Source organism: Diplotaxodon limnothrissa, linkage group LG1, assembly GCF_057381915.1.
Source record: "Diplotaxodon limnothrissa isolate DT_005_m linkage group LG1, D_limnothrissa_male_GT1.1, whole genome shotgun sequence".
In the NCBI taxonomy this organism is placed as follows: Eukaryota; Metazoa; Chordata; class Actinopteri; order Cichliformes; family Cichlidae; genus Diplotaxodon; species Diplotaxodon limnothrissa.
Genome location: NC_140596.1, coordinates 42,800,027 through 42,814,428, shown reverse-complemented (window position 1 = coordinate 42,814,428; position 14,402 = coordinate 42,800,027). Strand labels below are relative to the sequence as shown.

At 40.8% G+C, this 14,402-nt stretch overlaps 1 protein-coding gene across 1 annotated transcript in view; it reads right to left on the bottom strand.

Moving 5' to 3' along the window:
* Nucleotides 1-14,402, bottom strand: part of lrrk1 (leucine-rich repeat kinase 1) — an 85,208-nt gene that overhangs the window by 49,190 nt on the left and 21,616 nt on the right. The window contains exons 7-12 of the mRNA XM_085350679.1: nt 12,803-13,029; nt 12,323-12,450; nt 5,750-5,913; nt 5,432-5,569; nt 4,261-4,373; nt 1,478-1,548 (exon numbers count right to left, since the gene is read on the bottom strand). Coding sequence (XP_085206805.1) covers nt 1,478-1,548; nt 4,261-4,373; nt 5,432-5,569; nt 5,750-5,913; nt 12,323-12,450; nt 12,803-13,029 — 841 coding nt within the window. The remainder of the gene's footprint in view (nt 1-1,477; nt 1,549-4,260; nt 4,374-5,431; nt 5,570-5,749; nt 5,914-12,322; nt 12,451-12,802; nt 13,030-14,402) is intronic.

The following is a 14,402-nucleotide window of genomic DNA, read 5'->3' as shown; positions in this document are numbered from 1 at the left end:
ATGTACAAAACAGGATTTTCCCCTGATTTTAGCTTGTGCGGCTAATATTCAGGTGCGCTTTGTAGTCCGGGAAATACGGTATATGTCGTCTGCCACTTTATTGCTGAGTTGCTGTGGTTGCTAAATGCTTCCACTCTGCAATTATACAACTTACAGTTAATCCTGGAATATCTAAGAGGGAAGAAATTCCAGGAACTGACTTGTTGCAGTGGTGGTATGCAATGACAGCTCTTTAGAAGAACCATTTCTTTCACAAATGTTTGTAAAGGTAAAGTGCATGGCTAGGTACTTGTACTTAAAACACCTGAAAACACTTGTCAACAGACGTTTGGCCAACTTGTTGTGTGACAGAAACACCAGCAAAATACAGAGTGTGTCATCAGCGGCCAGAAGAGACAAGGATGCCACCCCGAGGATGTCGGCCTGTCTCAGCAACGAAAAGCCCTGAGCATCCAACATGAGTATGAAGGAGAGGAAAGCAGTCACATCACTTAGTAATGACAACAACATTTTCATCCTTCTGGCAGACAAAAGTTGGTGCATGGCTTTGCTAAACCAGAAGGACTATGATAAGAAAACTTTGTCACTGCTAAGTGACAAAAATACTTATGAGCCCCTAAAAAAGAGACCCAGGTAGTGGTTACAGGATGAGGGTAAGAGATTGTCTGAAGCAGTTAGAACAAGGCAATGCTGTTGACCGGACCTCATACCACAGGCTATACCCAGGGGAAGCTGCACCAAATATGTATGATTTACAGAAGATGCATAAACAGGGTGCACCTTTAAGACCGATTGTCTGTATGATCAACTCAGTCACCTATAACTTCTCAATTCAATTCAGATTTTTTCAGTTCTTTGCTACATAATTACATATACATATACAGTGGAACCCCGACTTACGAATACCCCATTTAATGAAAAATTCACGTTACGAAGGCACTTAACGGCAATATTTCTGCCCGTGTTACGGCAAAATACCTGCGTAATGAAATTCGCTGGCTCTGATTGGCTGAGCCCAGAATGCCTACAATGCCTTCCGAATCATCAATCACCCCCTTGGCTTTCGTATATGCGCTTCGCTGTTCCATTTGAACGACATATTGTTGTTGCAGTTAGCAATTAGCCTATAGCCTATCGTTCACTCAAAAGGCGCGATGGGTGCTTCGACTTACGAAAATCTTCGACTGACGAAAGACCCTCAGGAACGAATTCATTTCGTAAGTCGGGGTTCCGCTGTATATTAGTGCTGTCAGCGTTAATCTCGTTAAAATGATGTCAACGTGGCAAATCTGTGCGTGGGGCTGCACGAGGTCAATGCGTTAGTGCCGTCCAGCCCCTCACTCGCTAAAGGAGATTTGCTGTGTTAATGCGGTTATGGCATCTACGTCATTTCAACGAGATTAACGCTGACAGCACTAGTACACACACACACACACACACACACACACACACACACAAGCTGGGAAATGACCTCTACCTGGGTCTGGGTCCCTCCTGTTCCACGTCGTCAGGAAGGCCAGTCTCCTGGATTTGGGACTATCCTCTGTTCTAATGGACACATTTTAAAATACAGTTAGCAGACCACTCGTGTGAAGAACAGTGACTTTAAAAATCAACAGCCCTGATGATTCACCAGAGTTAAAGTAATAAACTGTATGCAGCTATTCCTTTTCTTGTCTTCTCAATCACTGAGAATGGAAGATAAATTTATATGTTCAGAAATCTCTACATAGATTATAGACAAGACTAGACAAAATGAAACACAGATTATACACCAGTGTCAGTTTTTAGGTTTTTATAATTATGTAATTATTATTATATATATCAGTATAACCATCTCAGAAACATATCATTACGTACAGCTACTTTCAATAATATTGATAACTTTTTAGACTCTTTCTCTCTGGTTAATTTTTCTTGCGCTGGGACCAGTATAACACACACCATTTAGTTAAACTACAGGAATATCTTAAAAGACATAAAGACCTGCATAATGTTCAATGTGCTGCTTCTATATTCAGATAAATCTGAGATTATTTTACTTGGCCCTAGAAATCTTAGAAATATGGTATCTAACCAGATGTTTACATGGATGGCATTATCTTTAAGACCTCATAGTACCATAACAACTCAGAAGAGCAGTTTGCTCTCAGCTGCTTTACTTGTGGTTCCTAGGATATTTAAAAGTATTATGGGAGGCAGAGCCTTCAGCTTTCAGACCACGAATGGACCCTTAGTTGTGCTGCAATATCTGCTCCTTTGTGCCAGGAGGACCAGGATGAGGACTGCCTCAGCCCTACAAAATGACCTCCAGTATGCCACTGTTGTGAATGTCTCTGACCAATCAGAAATGACTGGCATTTTTCATTGAATACCAGAATCGTTGGGTCCATCCTGTGCTTCTCCCAAATGAGACCAGGTTTATCCTGAGCATATGCAACAGAGGTGAAAGGGTCAGTAGAAGCTGTGGAGAATGTTGTGCTGCCTGTCAGCTTGATCAGTTTTGGTGGTGGGTCAGTGATGGTTTGGGGATACGTATCCATGAATGGAAGCACAGACCTCTATGGAGTAGGCAGTAGCACAATGACTGCTATTAAGAATAAAGGTATAATCCCTCGACCTATTGTATGAGCCTAAGCTGGTGCAGTGGGTCCTGGGTTCCGGAGTTAGTGTAGGACGATGCCTGGCCCCATGCGGCAAGAGTTTGCAGGCAGTTCCTGATGGATGGCCCCCAAATCCAGTACAATAACTCTGTGTTTTGGCCCATTCAATGACACCAGGTTGTCCCCCAGACTGTCCAGGAACGTTTTTAGGTTCTGGTCTAGATCTGGGAGGAGATCCTCTCAGAACCCACGAAGCTGAAATAGTTTTAAATTCCTGTTTTGTTACGAAACAAAGTGGGCGAATGAAGTGAATAACTTTTTCAATAGCTCTGGTTTTATCTTCAGAAGCCCACAGACCTCAACAGTTGGTGATTCTGGCATCACACTTGCTGAAAACCCTGGAAAGACTGGCTCTTGCTTATCTTTGGCTCCAGGTGAGCTTGTGGCTGAGAGTTTAGCTTTATGCAGACGGCTCAGGGTTTTGGAGTGCAGAGGGAGCTCCTGAAACCCTTCTATGACTCTATGGTGGCATCAGCCTTCTTTTATGGTGTGGTCTGTTGGAGCAGCAGTTTCTCCTCTGGACACAGGAAGAAACTGAACAGGCTGTATTTTGGGGTGGCCTCTAGACCGGCTGAAAGAAGAAATTCTTTAAACCAGTTTGCAACAGCGTGACACAGTTATGTGTGTGATGACTTCTTTGCGCGTGTGGTTGCTTAATTCTATGTGCAACGGTTGATGAATTTCTGTGCAAGTGGCAACGAATACCTGCATCAGATTTTGGTATTCATTGGAAAATGCCAGTCATTTCTGTCCGGTCAGAGATATTCACAATACTGGCCTGCTGGAGGTGATTTTGTAGGGCGGAGGCAGTCCTCATCTTAGTCCTTGCACAAAGGAGCAGATACCAGTAAGAGATAGTAGTCCTACTAAGGATTAAGGACTTCCTATGGCTCTGTCCAGCTTTTGTAGATTAACTACCTGTTTCTTTAAATCGGCTCCATGGTATTCACCCACAAGACCATGAAAAGTAGCTGTGTATGCAAAGCAGACCCACTTACGTGCGTGATGGCTTCTTTGTGTGCGTGGTTGCTGAGTTCTACATGCAAAGGTTGTCGAATTTCCATGTGAGGATTTCTATACCTATCATTCATCTTTTTTTTGTTAGCACATGGGCACCATACAATTTACTCTGTACCATTTTGAGGTGCTTCAGTGAAATTTCAGCAAAATCTCACTGAAGCCCCCCCTCCCCTTGCACTGCATATTATATCTACAGTTTACACCAAAAGCATGAATCTAGTTGTAAACTAGTGTAAACCTGAATCATTCTGAATTTTAATGCCAGTAATTGAGTCAATTCATTTGTAAAAACAAAGTCATGAAAGGGTGACAGATGTAATCTATATATTTTGAGCTTAAGCTCAATTAAACACATGACGAGCTTAAACTATCCATAGAAGTTAAAAGCTTGACCTAACAAGATTTCATAACAGTATTCAAAATCAATAATTAATGAATAAATCAGTCGACTCTGTTCATTCACTGAAGTGTTATGAAAGCTTAGCTAGACTCAGCATGAGTCCTCTGGACCAGTTGACTATACTAGACAAAATATACATGTACATAATGATGTTGTGTTTGTGATGACAGGACGTACTTGCCCAGATGGTTTTGAGAAAGATCAAGTGTCTTGAGCTTAGAGCACTTCCACTTATTGGGGGCTGGGAGTGTTGTAATGTAATTCTCACACAATCTCAAAGAGACCACAGCCTGATAGGACAATGAATGAGAAGACAAATTAGATACTGCAAACCACACATTCACTTTTTCAATCCAAGGAAAATACAGCTGGCTGTTTATGGCTAAGGTGGTCTCTGGTAAACGGCCTGATTCTTATACAGCACTTTTCTACTCTCAAAACACTTAATACAGCATGCCACATCCACACAAGCACTTTCTTCTATGCTTTAAGTGCTTACTAGCTAACATTCACACACATTCACACTCTGATGGATGCATCCGAGAGCAACTTGGGGTTAGTATCTTGCCCAAGGATAGGGACTCGGGGAGCCAGGGATCAATCCACCAACCTTCTGATCAGTAGTACAGCCACCCACTGGTGATTCAAGTATACTGTATCATTAACAATGCCAATAAGGTCATAAGCAATAGGGAAAGTTTGCTAACTGCAGTGACCAAACAGTCTTCAGACAAATGTATGAAAAATACAATAATATGATTAAGCCACTACTTTGGAATGGACTTATCAGAACATCTAGGATAAAGTGTTTTAAAGACTAATATTGTATTCCCTTTTGCCTCCTTATTTGCTGGTTCTACCTCAGTTTGTCTAACCAACGGTGTCACAACTGTGAGACAAATAACTACAAATAAATAAAATGAAAATGAATAAATCTAAAGAACCTTTAACATTTTTTATCTTACCCATCCTGTAACTCAGTCTACCCACAGTAGTATAATACAGTAATATAACTATGTTATAATGTTTATTAACTGATCGTAGCAGTTTAAAGCTTGGCTGTCTACTGTTATATTAAGAGCACTACAATCCATGCACCAAATATAATCTGCAGGCTGAGCCAGATATTTTTGCATCTAACAGATTTATGCTGTATTTGTTTTAGACTGCAGAACTTAAAAGATTCATGAAGCCAAACACAGAGAAGTAGTGCCATCTGAAGGTTGTTCAGATCACTGCTACTACTTTAAGTAGTCAACCGTTTGTTTGCTTGTTTTTTAATTAAGAGATTTTTCCATCTTGATGAATATTAATATATCTAATAAAAGATCTACATCAGTGCTCCTACCTCCAGTTCAAAGATATATGAAGGAAGTTCCTTCAGACTGTTGTCAGAGAAGTCTACTTCTTCCAGATGATTCCTCCAAAAGATGGAGATAGTGTTTGGAAGATTCTCAATCAAATTGGAAGAAGCTTTGCATTGCTTCTGCACAGGAAAAGACAGAAATATATATATTAGTGTCACTATGCATAACTTCTAAAAGGCTGATCTCTGTGGGTGAATGTATAGAATCAGCATCAAAATGAAAACGAAAAAACCAAGGCTAACTGCATCTGCAGTATATTAGTGTTGAAAAAACAGAAAGGAATAATTATGGCTTTTTACCAGTGGACAGGCCCAGGGGTCAGGGAAGGTGCTCAGCTTGTTCCTGCTCACATTGAGGAGCCTCAGGGATTTCAAACAGTGCATGACAGCTGTGGACAGACTGGTCAGGCAGTTTTCAGACACATCCAGCTCCTCTAGCTTACGAAGACCGATCCAGTTAGTGGCTGTTAGAATGGAATTAAACAACACATATAAACTAGACATTAAAACTAGTGTGAATTACCACAAATAAAAGTGGGATGCTCAAAAACGTATCTGACACACTACGAGAAAAGTGATCTAAAAATCCATTTTCATTTTTTCCCCACATTCTTTTTGCCCACTTATAAAGAAAGAAATAGTCTCTAATCGTTATGGTTATTTAATTGCAATGGAAATATGATGCATAAAAAAAGACAATAAAATATATAAGTTGATTTGCATATCATTTAGAGAAATAATGACTTGTTGTTGTTTGTAAGACAAACATGACATGGCGCTCACAGTCACTTGTATGTTCTCTTAGGAAGCATTTGTTTCAGAGCCAAATTCCTGTTTGTGCCTCGCCCTGAAACACAAGAGTTTTTCACCTCCCTCTCCTGCCAGTGGTGCAACTGATCTTTACTCCTGATGTCAGCCTTTTTCTCACAACATAAAACTCTTCAGTTCTTTGCTTCTGATGACTCTCCCTATTGATTCTATTGTCCTCTTAAAGGAGCTTATGCACGCTCAAAATTTCTTCAGTATCCAATAGCACAATATTTGTCAGATTTAATAAGCGAGCTTATGCAATAGCACACACTACATTTGTAGGATTTATTAGTGCGAATGAGTACCTTCTAGCCAGGGTTGCTGCATTCATTGCTGCATTTGTCTTCAGCAGACAGGTGGTTCAAATCTTTGCATTTGGTGACTGGTGATTAAAACTGAAACCATTGACCCGTGTGTCATGGATTCTCCCATCTTTCAGCAAATCAAACCTATTTTCATCTGTTTTTAGTTTGTATAGGTTTTCTTGGCACTGAAACAGGTTTCTTAAATAAAACTCTTAAACTGGCAGTTCATTATTCATCACACACACACACACACACACAGCAAAGTAGAATGGATGTGCAAATGCTCTGGTTTTACTTGAGATTCGTCAGTTTAAATAATTAAAATATATAATTCCACTCTTCAGGTGATTTAAAGAATATGGGATTTCAACATTCATTCATATCCATGTAGAAAACTATACAAACTGTGTTTGTAATGATCTAACCCCTGTGTACTGTTGATATGTCACTGTGACTTTCTTGAACAAAGAATGAGTGTGAAGATCTAGAAAACAACTGAGTGTAAAACGTGTTCAAGGTCATGACGCACTCTTGGTGTCTTCATTATCAGGCTGGTGCCTACATGACTGTGAGAACTGAGCTCGCTACAGCTGAATAGACAAAGATTGTACCCACACAATCGGTACAGGAGTGGTTATTATCTTGCGATCCGGTTGTTCAGTCTGACGTCACTAGCCGTGTCTGGGTCTAAACTCCGCTGCAGGTCCATATATCAAACAAACACTCAGCATTACTGAGAGTTGAAAAACTGTCTAAAGTCTTTCATCTTTAATAAAATGATCAGCGTTCTGCTCTACCAGGTGTAACAATTGAGTTTAACATCCAGGCATCCATGAAAACGGAATTTATGACATTTAACGGAGTTAGAAGTTAGCAGGAGGTTAGCTCGCTAGCTTCTATCTAAATACAATATAGCATGTCCTGACTGCGGGGTTTTGGAAACAAATTAAAACGTACAGCTCTGCTATCACTTCCAGCATAAATGAAGACAGAAAACTAAACAGCAGCGACGTTTGTAGGGTTACTGAAGTTTGGCTAGCTGGTATATAATGATGTGCTACGTGACCGCTAGCGACACAGATATGTTAGCATAATATAAACAAGCTAACTTTTTTCCCACTGGATAAAAGTTAAGGTGAGTGTTCTCGGTGGTCAGGAACAAATGTAATCGCATGGCAGGATGCTGTAAAAGGACCAAACTTCAGCCAGGAGAACAACTGAGATAATCCATCCACAATACGAGGTTAGTCATTCATATACTGCTGCATGGGCTGGGCTGTAGTTACATCCTAAGGTTTTAAAAACTGAGCTTAAATAAATGATTAGCGGTAATAAAAGCCGAGGGAGGTCAACGGTGATCACTGACTGTTTTAGGGGCTTTTTGAGATTAAATAGAAGAAAATGCATAACATTAAACATGTTAACATGCTGTATTGGTCCCTTTGTAAAGATTTTAAAAGAGTCTTTCAACAAATCTCGGAAAATAAGTTCAGTTTCGATGTTCCTTTTTTCCCCTACAACTATAGACAATGCCTTTTGACCTCCAAACATGGTCTTAAGAGTTCATTTTGGTCTCATCTGACCAGACTATATTCTCCAAGTATTTCACAGGCTTGTCTAAATGTAGAGCAAATGGTAAACAGCTTTCTCTTCAGCAATGGAGCCTTGCGTGGTGAGCGTGCATACAGGCCAGTCAGGTGAGCGCATTATTATTTATTTTTTTTATTACATTTTATTTAAACAATTGTATGTGCTGATTCTAGGTCTTTCTGTAGTTCTCTGCAAGCAGTCCTTGGCGCTTTAACTCCTCTGTCTGAAGTCTTGCAAGGAGCAGCTCTCTCCACTTCCAGATTATAGCCACAGCAGCGCCGACTGAAAACTCCAGTAGTTTAGAAATTGTCAGAAATGTCATCAGTATGTTTTGCAACAATAAGATTGCAAAGGTGTTTTACCCATCATGACATGTTTCTTGTGTGACACCTTTTCAGAGGCCATCAATTGGGACCAAACCAGCTGATATTAATTTGTTTTGTAATTACTTATAGATTATTTTAGGTAGTGTCACGACTTTCCATGCCTTTTTGCACCTCCCTTTCTTCATGTGTTCAATACTTTTTACCTGTGTCATTTCTCAGTATTACACATAATTTATGGACATGGTTTGATTTCTTTGTTACAAATTACAGCGGTCCCTTGTTTATCGTGGGAGTTAAGTTCCACAAATAACCCGTGAGAGGTGAAATCCAATAAGTAGCCAGCTTTATTTTTTACAATTACTATAGACGTTTGTAAAACCCCTCACTACACACTTTATACACTTTTCTCAGACAGGCACAAACATTTTCACACTTTTCTCTCTTGTTTAAACTCTCAAAGTGCAAACCTTCGTAGAAAAATAAGTCCAGTATTATAGAATGAAACCAAAGGAACCAACAGGGGCCTTCGACAGTGCAAAACGTTTCGTCGACATTGTTGTTTGTTGGGGAGAAAACTTACAAACACACAGTGCAGCACTTCAGAGTCACACTGCCAGCGATCGAAGATTTACAGTGGGGCAAAAAAGTATTTAGTCAGCCACCGATTGTGCAAGTTCCCCCACTTAAAATGATGACAGAGGTCAGTAATTTGCACCAGAGGTACACTTCAACTGTGAGAGACAGAATGTGAAAAAGAAATCCATGAATCCACATGGTAGGATTTGTAAAGAATTTATTGGTAAATCAGGGTGGAAAATAAGTATTTGGTCAATAACAAAAATACAACTCAATACTTTGTAACATAACCTTTGTTGGCAATAACAGAGGTCAAACGTTTACTATAGGTCTTTACCAGGTTTGCACACACAGTAGCTGGTATTTTGGCCCATTCCTCCATGCAGATCTTCTCGAGAGCAGTGATGTTTTGGGGCTGTCGCCGAGCAACACGGACTTTCAACTCCCGCCACAGATTTTCTATGGGGTTGAGGTCTGGAGACTGGCTAGGCCACTCCAGGACTTTCAAATGCTTCTTACGGAGCCACTCCTTTGTTGCCCGGGCGGTGTGTTTTGGATCATTGTCATGTTGGAAGACCCAGCCTCGTTTCATCTTCAAAGTTCTCACTGATGGAAGGAGGTTTTGGCTCAAAATCTCACGATACATGGCCCCATTCATTCTGTCCTTAACACGGATCAGTCGTCCTGTCCCCTTGGCAGAAAAACAGCCCCATAGCATGATGTTTCCACCCCCATGCTTCACAGTAGGTATGGTGTTCTTGGGATGCAACTCAGTATTCTTCTTCCTCCAAACACGACGAGTTGAGTTTATACCAAAAAGTTCTACTTTGGTTTCATCTGACCACATGACATTCTCCCAATCCTCTGCTGTATCATCCATGTGCTCTCTGGCAAACTTCAGACGGGCCTGGACATGCACTGGCTTCAGCAGCGGAACACGTCTGGCACTGCGGGATTTGATTCCCTGCCGTTGTAGTGTGTTACTGATGGTGACCTTTGTTACTTTGGTCCCAGCTCTCTGCAGGTCATTCACCAGGTCCCCCCGTGTGGTTCTGGGATCTTTGCTCACCGTTCTCATGATCATTTTGACCCCACGGGATGAGATCTTGCGTGGAGCCCCAGATCGAGAGAGATTATCAGTGGTCTTGTATGTCTTCCATTTTCTGATGATTGCTCCCACAGTTGATTTTTTCACACCAAGCTGCTTGCCTATTGTAGATTCACTCTTCCCAGTCTGGTGCAGGTCTACAATACTTTTCCTGGTGTCCTTCGAAAGCTCTTTGGTCTTGGCCATGGCGGAGTTTGGAGTCTGACTGTTTGAGGCTGTGGACAGGTGTCTTTTATACAGATGATGAGTTCAAACAGGTGCCATTCATACAGGTAACGAGTGGGGGACAGAAAAGCTTCTTACAGAAGACGTTACAGGTCTGTGAGAGCAAGAGATTTTCCTTGTTTGAGGTGACCAAATACTTATTTTCCACCCTGATTTACCAATAAATTCTTTACAAATCCTACCATGTGGATTCATGGATTTTTTTTCACATTCTGTCTCTCACAGTTGAAGTGTACCTCTGGTGCAAATTACTGACCTCTGTCATCATTTTAAGTGGGGGAACTTGCACAATCGGTGGCTGACTAAATACTTTTTTGCCCCACTGTATGTAAATTTGACAAGCTGAACACATTCTGTACTGTACAGGAGACACGGCACGAGACTGATTGACAATGGTCTACAGCCAATCAGGAGGCAGAACACAATGCGCTGTAAGGAAAAAAAAAGAAGCAAAATTCCACATAAAAAATCTGCAAAACTGCGAGGTGACAGGTGAAGCGCGTTATAGTGAGGGACGACTGTACTGCACACGTTTGTAAATCTTAGTTTACACTTGTGGATCACACTGTGTGCATTTGTAATTAGAGTGGGTTTAAAATATCCATTTTAGTTTGAATAATGCGATACTAACTCAGGTTTTGCCACTCCGACCAAAATTCACCGAACCAGCAGCAAAAGAAAACTACGCTTCACGTTTGAAAAATATCATCATGAAATCCTTTTGCGTTTACTTCCTGCACATCGTGCCTCTCTCTCAGTGTACTCAGAGACCAGTTTACCATCAAAAATCTGTTTTCTGCATTATGCGCTTATTATGCATCAGACTATCGCTGTGTACGGCGCTGACGGCTGCTGTTTTCTTTTCCCAACAAGAAAGGCTCATTTCTGCTGTTCAAAACTGAAGAAATGTAAACTTTTTAAAATGAGGCTAAGTTGCAAAACGCTTAGCCATGTCTCTAATCAAACCTCTGTAACTTTGCTTCACTTCAGCAGCATCAGGTAATATTCATTTGTTGATTCATGGTTTCTTCCATTTTTCTTCTACTGCAGAACATTTTTAAGGTTATCTGCTATAAAAATCTAGGCCAGGAAAATCTCCTTCATGTTTTTCTGTGTTTTATCCTCAGTTACTTTGACACAAAGGCCTCTGCTGCGATGTTTACACCTCTGATGACGTCTCACCAATGATCTGAATTAGAATATTTCTGATTGTCTGAGTAAAAATGGAATCAAATCAGTTGCCCAGCCTTATTTGGACCCCTTTGAGACAAATTTCCTTCCATACATGTTCATCTGTTTATTTGAACATTTTTTCCTTTATCTGTGATGTTCTTTCACCTGCTCATCTCTGCAGGATGTGAGGTGGGAAAGACTGTGTGACACCCATGTGAGAAGGGGAGAGTCAAAATGAAACTACACGGGTGTTTCAGTGCAATAAAATAAGACTTAAAACCAAACATGATGAGCCTGAAAGATGAATTGTGAAATAAATTATGTTTACACAACAAGTGCATCCATGCTACCCTCGCTCCCTGTCAGTGCTGGGAGACATCTGAACTTTCATTGACCCCCCCACCTCAAAGACTCTAGTAACAATACATTTAAGACTTATTCTCATTAAGTTTATTTTGTTTTTCAAATGTTTTATATTTATTATTTAATACATTTATTATTTACTTCTTAATGTTTTCTTTCTTTCTTTCATTTCCATACCCCTAAATTTATGTGGTTATACACAAGTTTTATTTCAAGTACAAAGAATCTGACTCGCCTCGTCTATACAGTAGCTGACTTATACATTTACTGTTTCAGTCATCTCACCTATATCTGTTGTTCCATTTAAGGCAAAAAAAAATAAAATGGTTAGGGTTAGCATATCTCTGTCCATAAGTGCATACAGCAGTACATACATAGAAGAAAAGTTGGAACATACTTTTAGGGAGGTCAAACAGAACTGTGAGCTGGTTCTTGGCAGCAGAGAGTTTCTGGATGTGAGTGAGATGGAGAAGTCCAGGTGGCAAACTGCTCAGCTGGTTCTCAGAGAGATTCACCTGTTGTAAACTAAAGCAGAGGAAAAATGGAGGTTAGGGTTATCCCTACCCTACAATTACATTTGTCTATAAATCAATTAAGTATAGATTATCAGGATAGCCAATCACATGGCAGCGACTCTGTGCCTTTAGGCTTGTAGACACGGTCAAGAAGAGCTAAGAAAATTCATACCAAGCACTGGGAAGAAAGGTAATTTACCTGATTGTGAACAAGGCAAAGTTCAGTGGCAAGACAAAGACCAAGACAAGAAAAGGGCAACACACACAAAATTATTAGCGTGTGAATGACTTTCCTTTGCTAATTTTTAAAGTAAATCGACAAATTCCCAATGGAGGCGTTCCAGGACTGTGTCCTCATGTACCTGGAGCAGATGACTTCCTGGGAGTTGTTTGCTAAAGGAAGCTCCTGAAGTTCATTGTTAGAAAGATCCAAAGTCCTCAGACTGATGAGACCCCAGGGCACCACGGAGGGCAGAGAAGACAGGCAGTTAGATGACAGGTCCAGCTGGGTGATATGTGCAGAGACATCCATGAACCAATCCAGCTCCAACCAAGGCAGCTGAAGACCACGCCAACACACACTGACAACCTACACACAGACACACACAGGGCAATGTTTTACTAGACTGTGAAGAACACAGATGCATTCAGAGCTACCTCTCACAACTCTTAATGGTCACATATTCTGAAAATAGTTAATAATTTATTAGGGCTTTAATTATGTTAACCCTAAAAAAACAAAACGCTTGGACACTGCTAGCACGGGGCGCCCACACAAACGCAAAGCAGGAGATGAAGCGTCGCTGAATATGTTTCCAAACCAACTTCATTCTAAGACAAAGACTAGAAAATCTGCTGAAGCAAATCTGTTTTTTGGCTTCACCTGCACAGGTGCTGAGGTAGGTCTCCCTGCAGGGTTGGTTTTCCCTGCATCAGGAGCAGCGCTGGGCTGTTTAAATCACAGACAAACAGGATCCAACAGCTGTTTATGTTTTTGAACCCATTTTGCACAGAGAGGCATTTTTTGAAAAATGTATTGATGCAATGTTGAACATTATTACACAGGAAAAAAACAACAACACATAAAATAATGACAGCGTGACGCCTCTGCCTTTGTAAACAGAGGGACAGTAACTGTGTGTAAAACCTGCAGACAGTCAGATTAACAGTATTTTGTCTCTATCATTCTGCAGTTCATCTCATGTAAACAATAACGTGGCCACAGCGTGACGTGAATAAAGGCACATACCTTTGACGCTGCGTGACCAACTCTGTATTCCTCGTCCACACGGAAACGCAAAAAAGGAGTTTAAAAAAAATCTCCGTTTTGATTCGAAACATTGTTTACGTGGACGAAACAGCTGCGTGTTCAAAATCACCCGTGTAGGTGCGGACGCAGCGTAAACGAGTTAGTAGTTTATTTTATTACTACCTGTAATTTATTGCTGTTTACTTGTATTTGCTTAACTGTTTACTAAATGTTTGAGGTGTGAAATAAACAGCAATGGAGCAAAATATGGGCGCGTGTGATTGGAGGGTGTGTGTGTGCACGTGCACGCGCGAGAAGGGGGGGCATCATTTTTCTTGTAAAACAAGGAGGGGCCCAGCAAAGAAAGTTTGGGAACCACTGCATTAAAGTAACTTGTTGTGGTATAGCGCCACTTGTATGTGATTATTTGTGTGGTGGAGTCAACAGATCACTTGGTTGTGATTATTTGTTGCTACGTTTGGTTTTGTGTTGTAGCAGGTCAGGTAATCATTTTGGGTTTGACTGTTGTGCTCCTTTGTGTTGGTCACATGTTACTTTTTGTGTGTTCAGTGTGGCGACTTTAAATCCTCATGCAGGGGCATCCATGCTTAAAGATGTGAACACTGTGCTTCTGTTAGCTTTTACTTTTATTTCAGGTTTGTGGATCAAGGACCTGAAGGCTTCAGAGGGGCTTTTAATAAATGTAGGGGTCC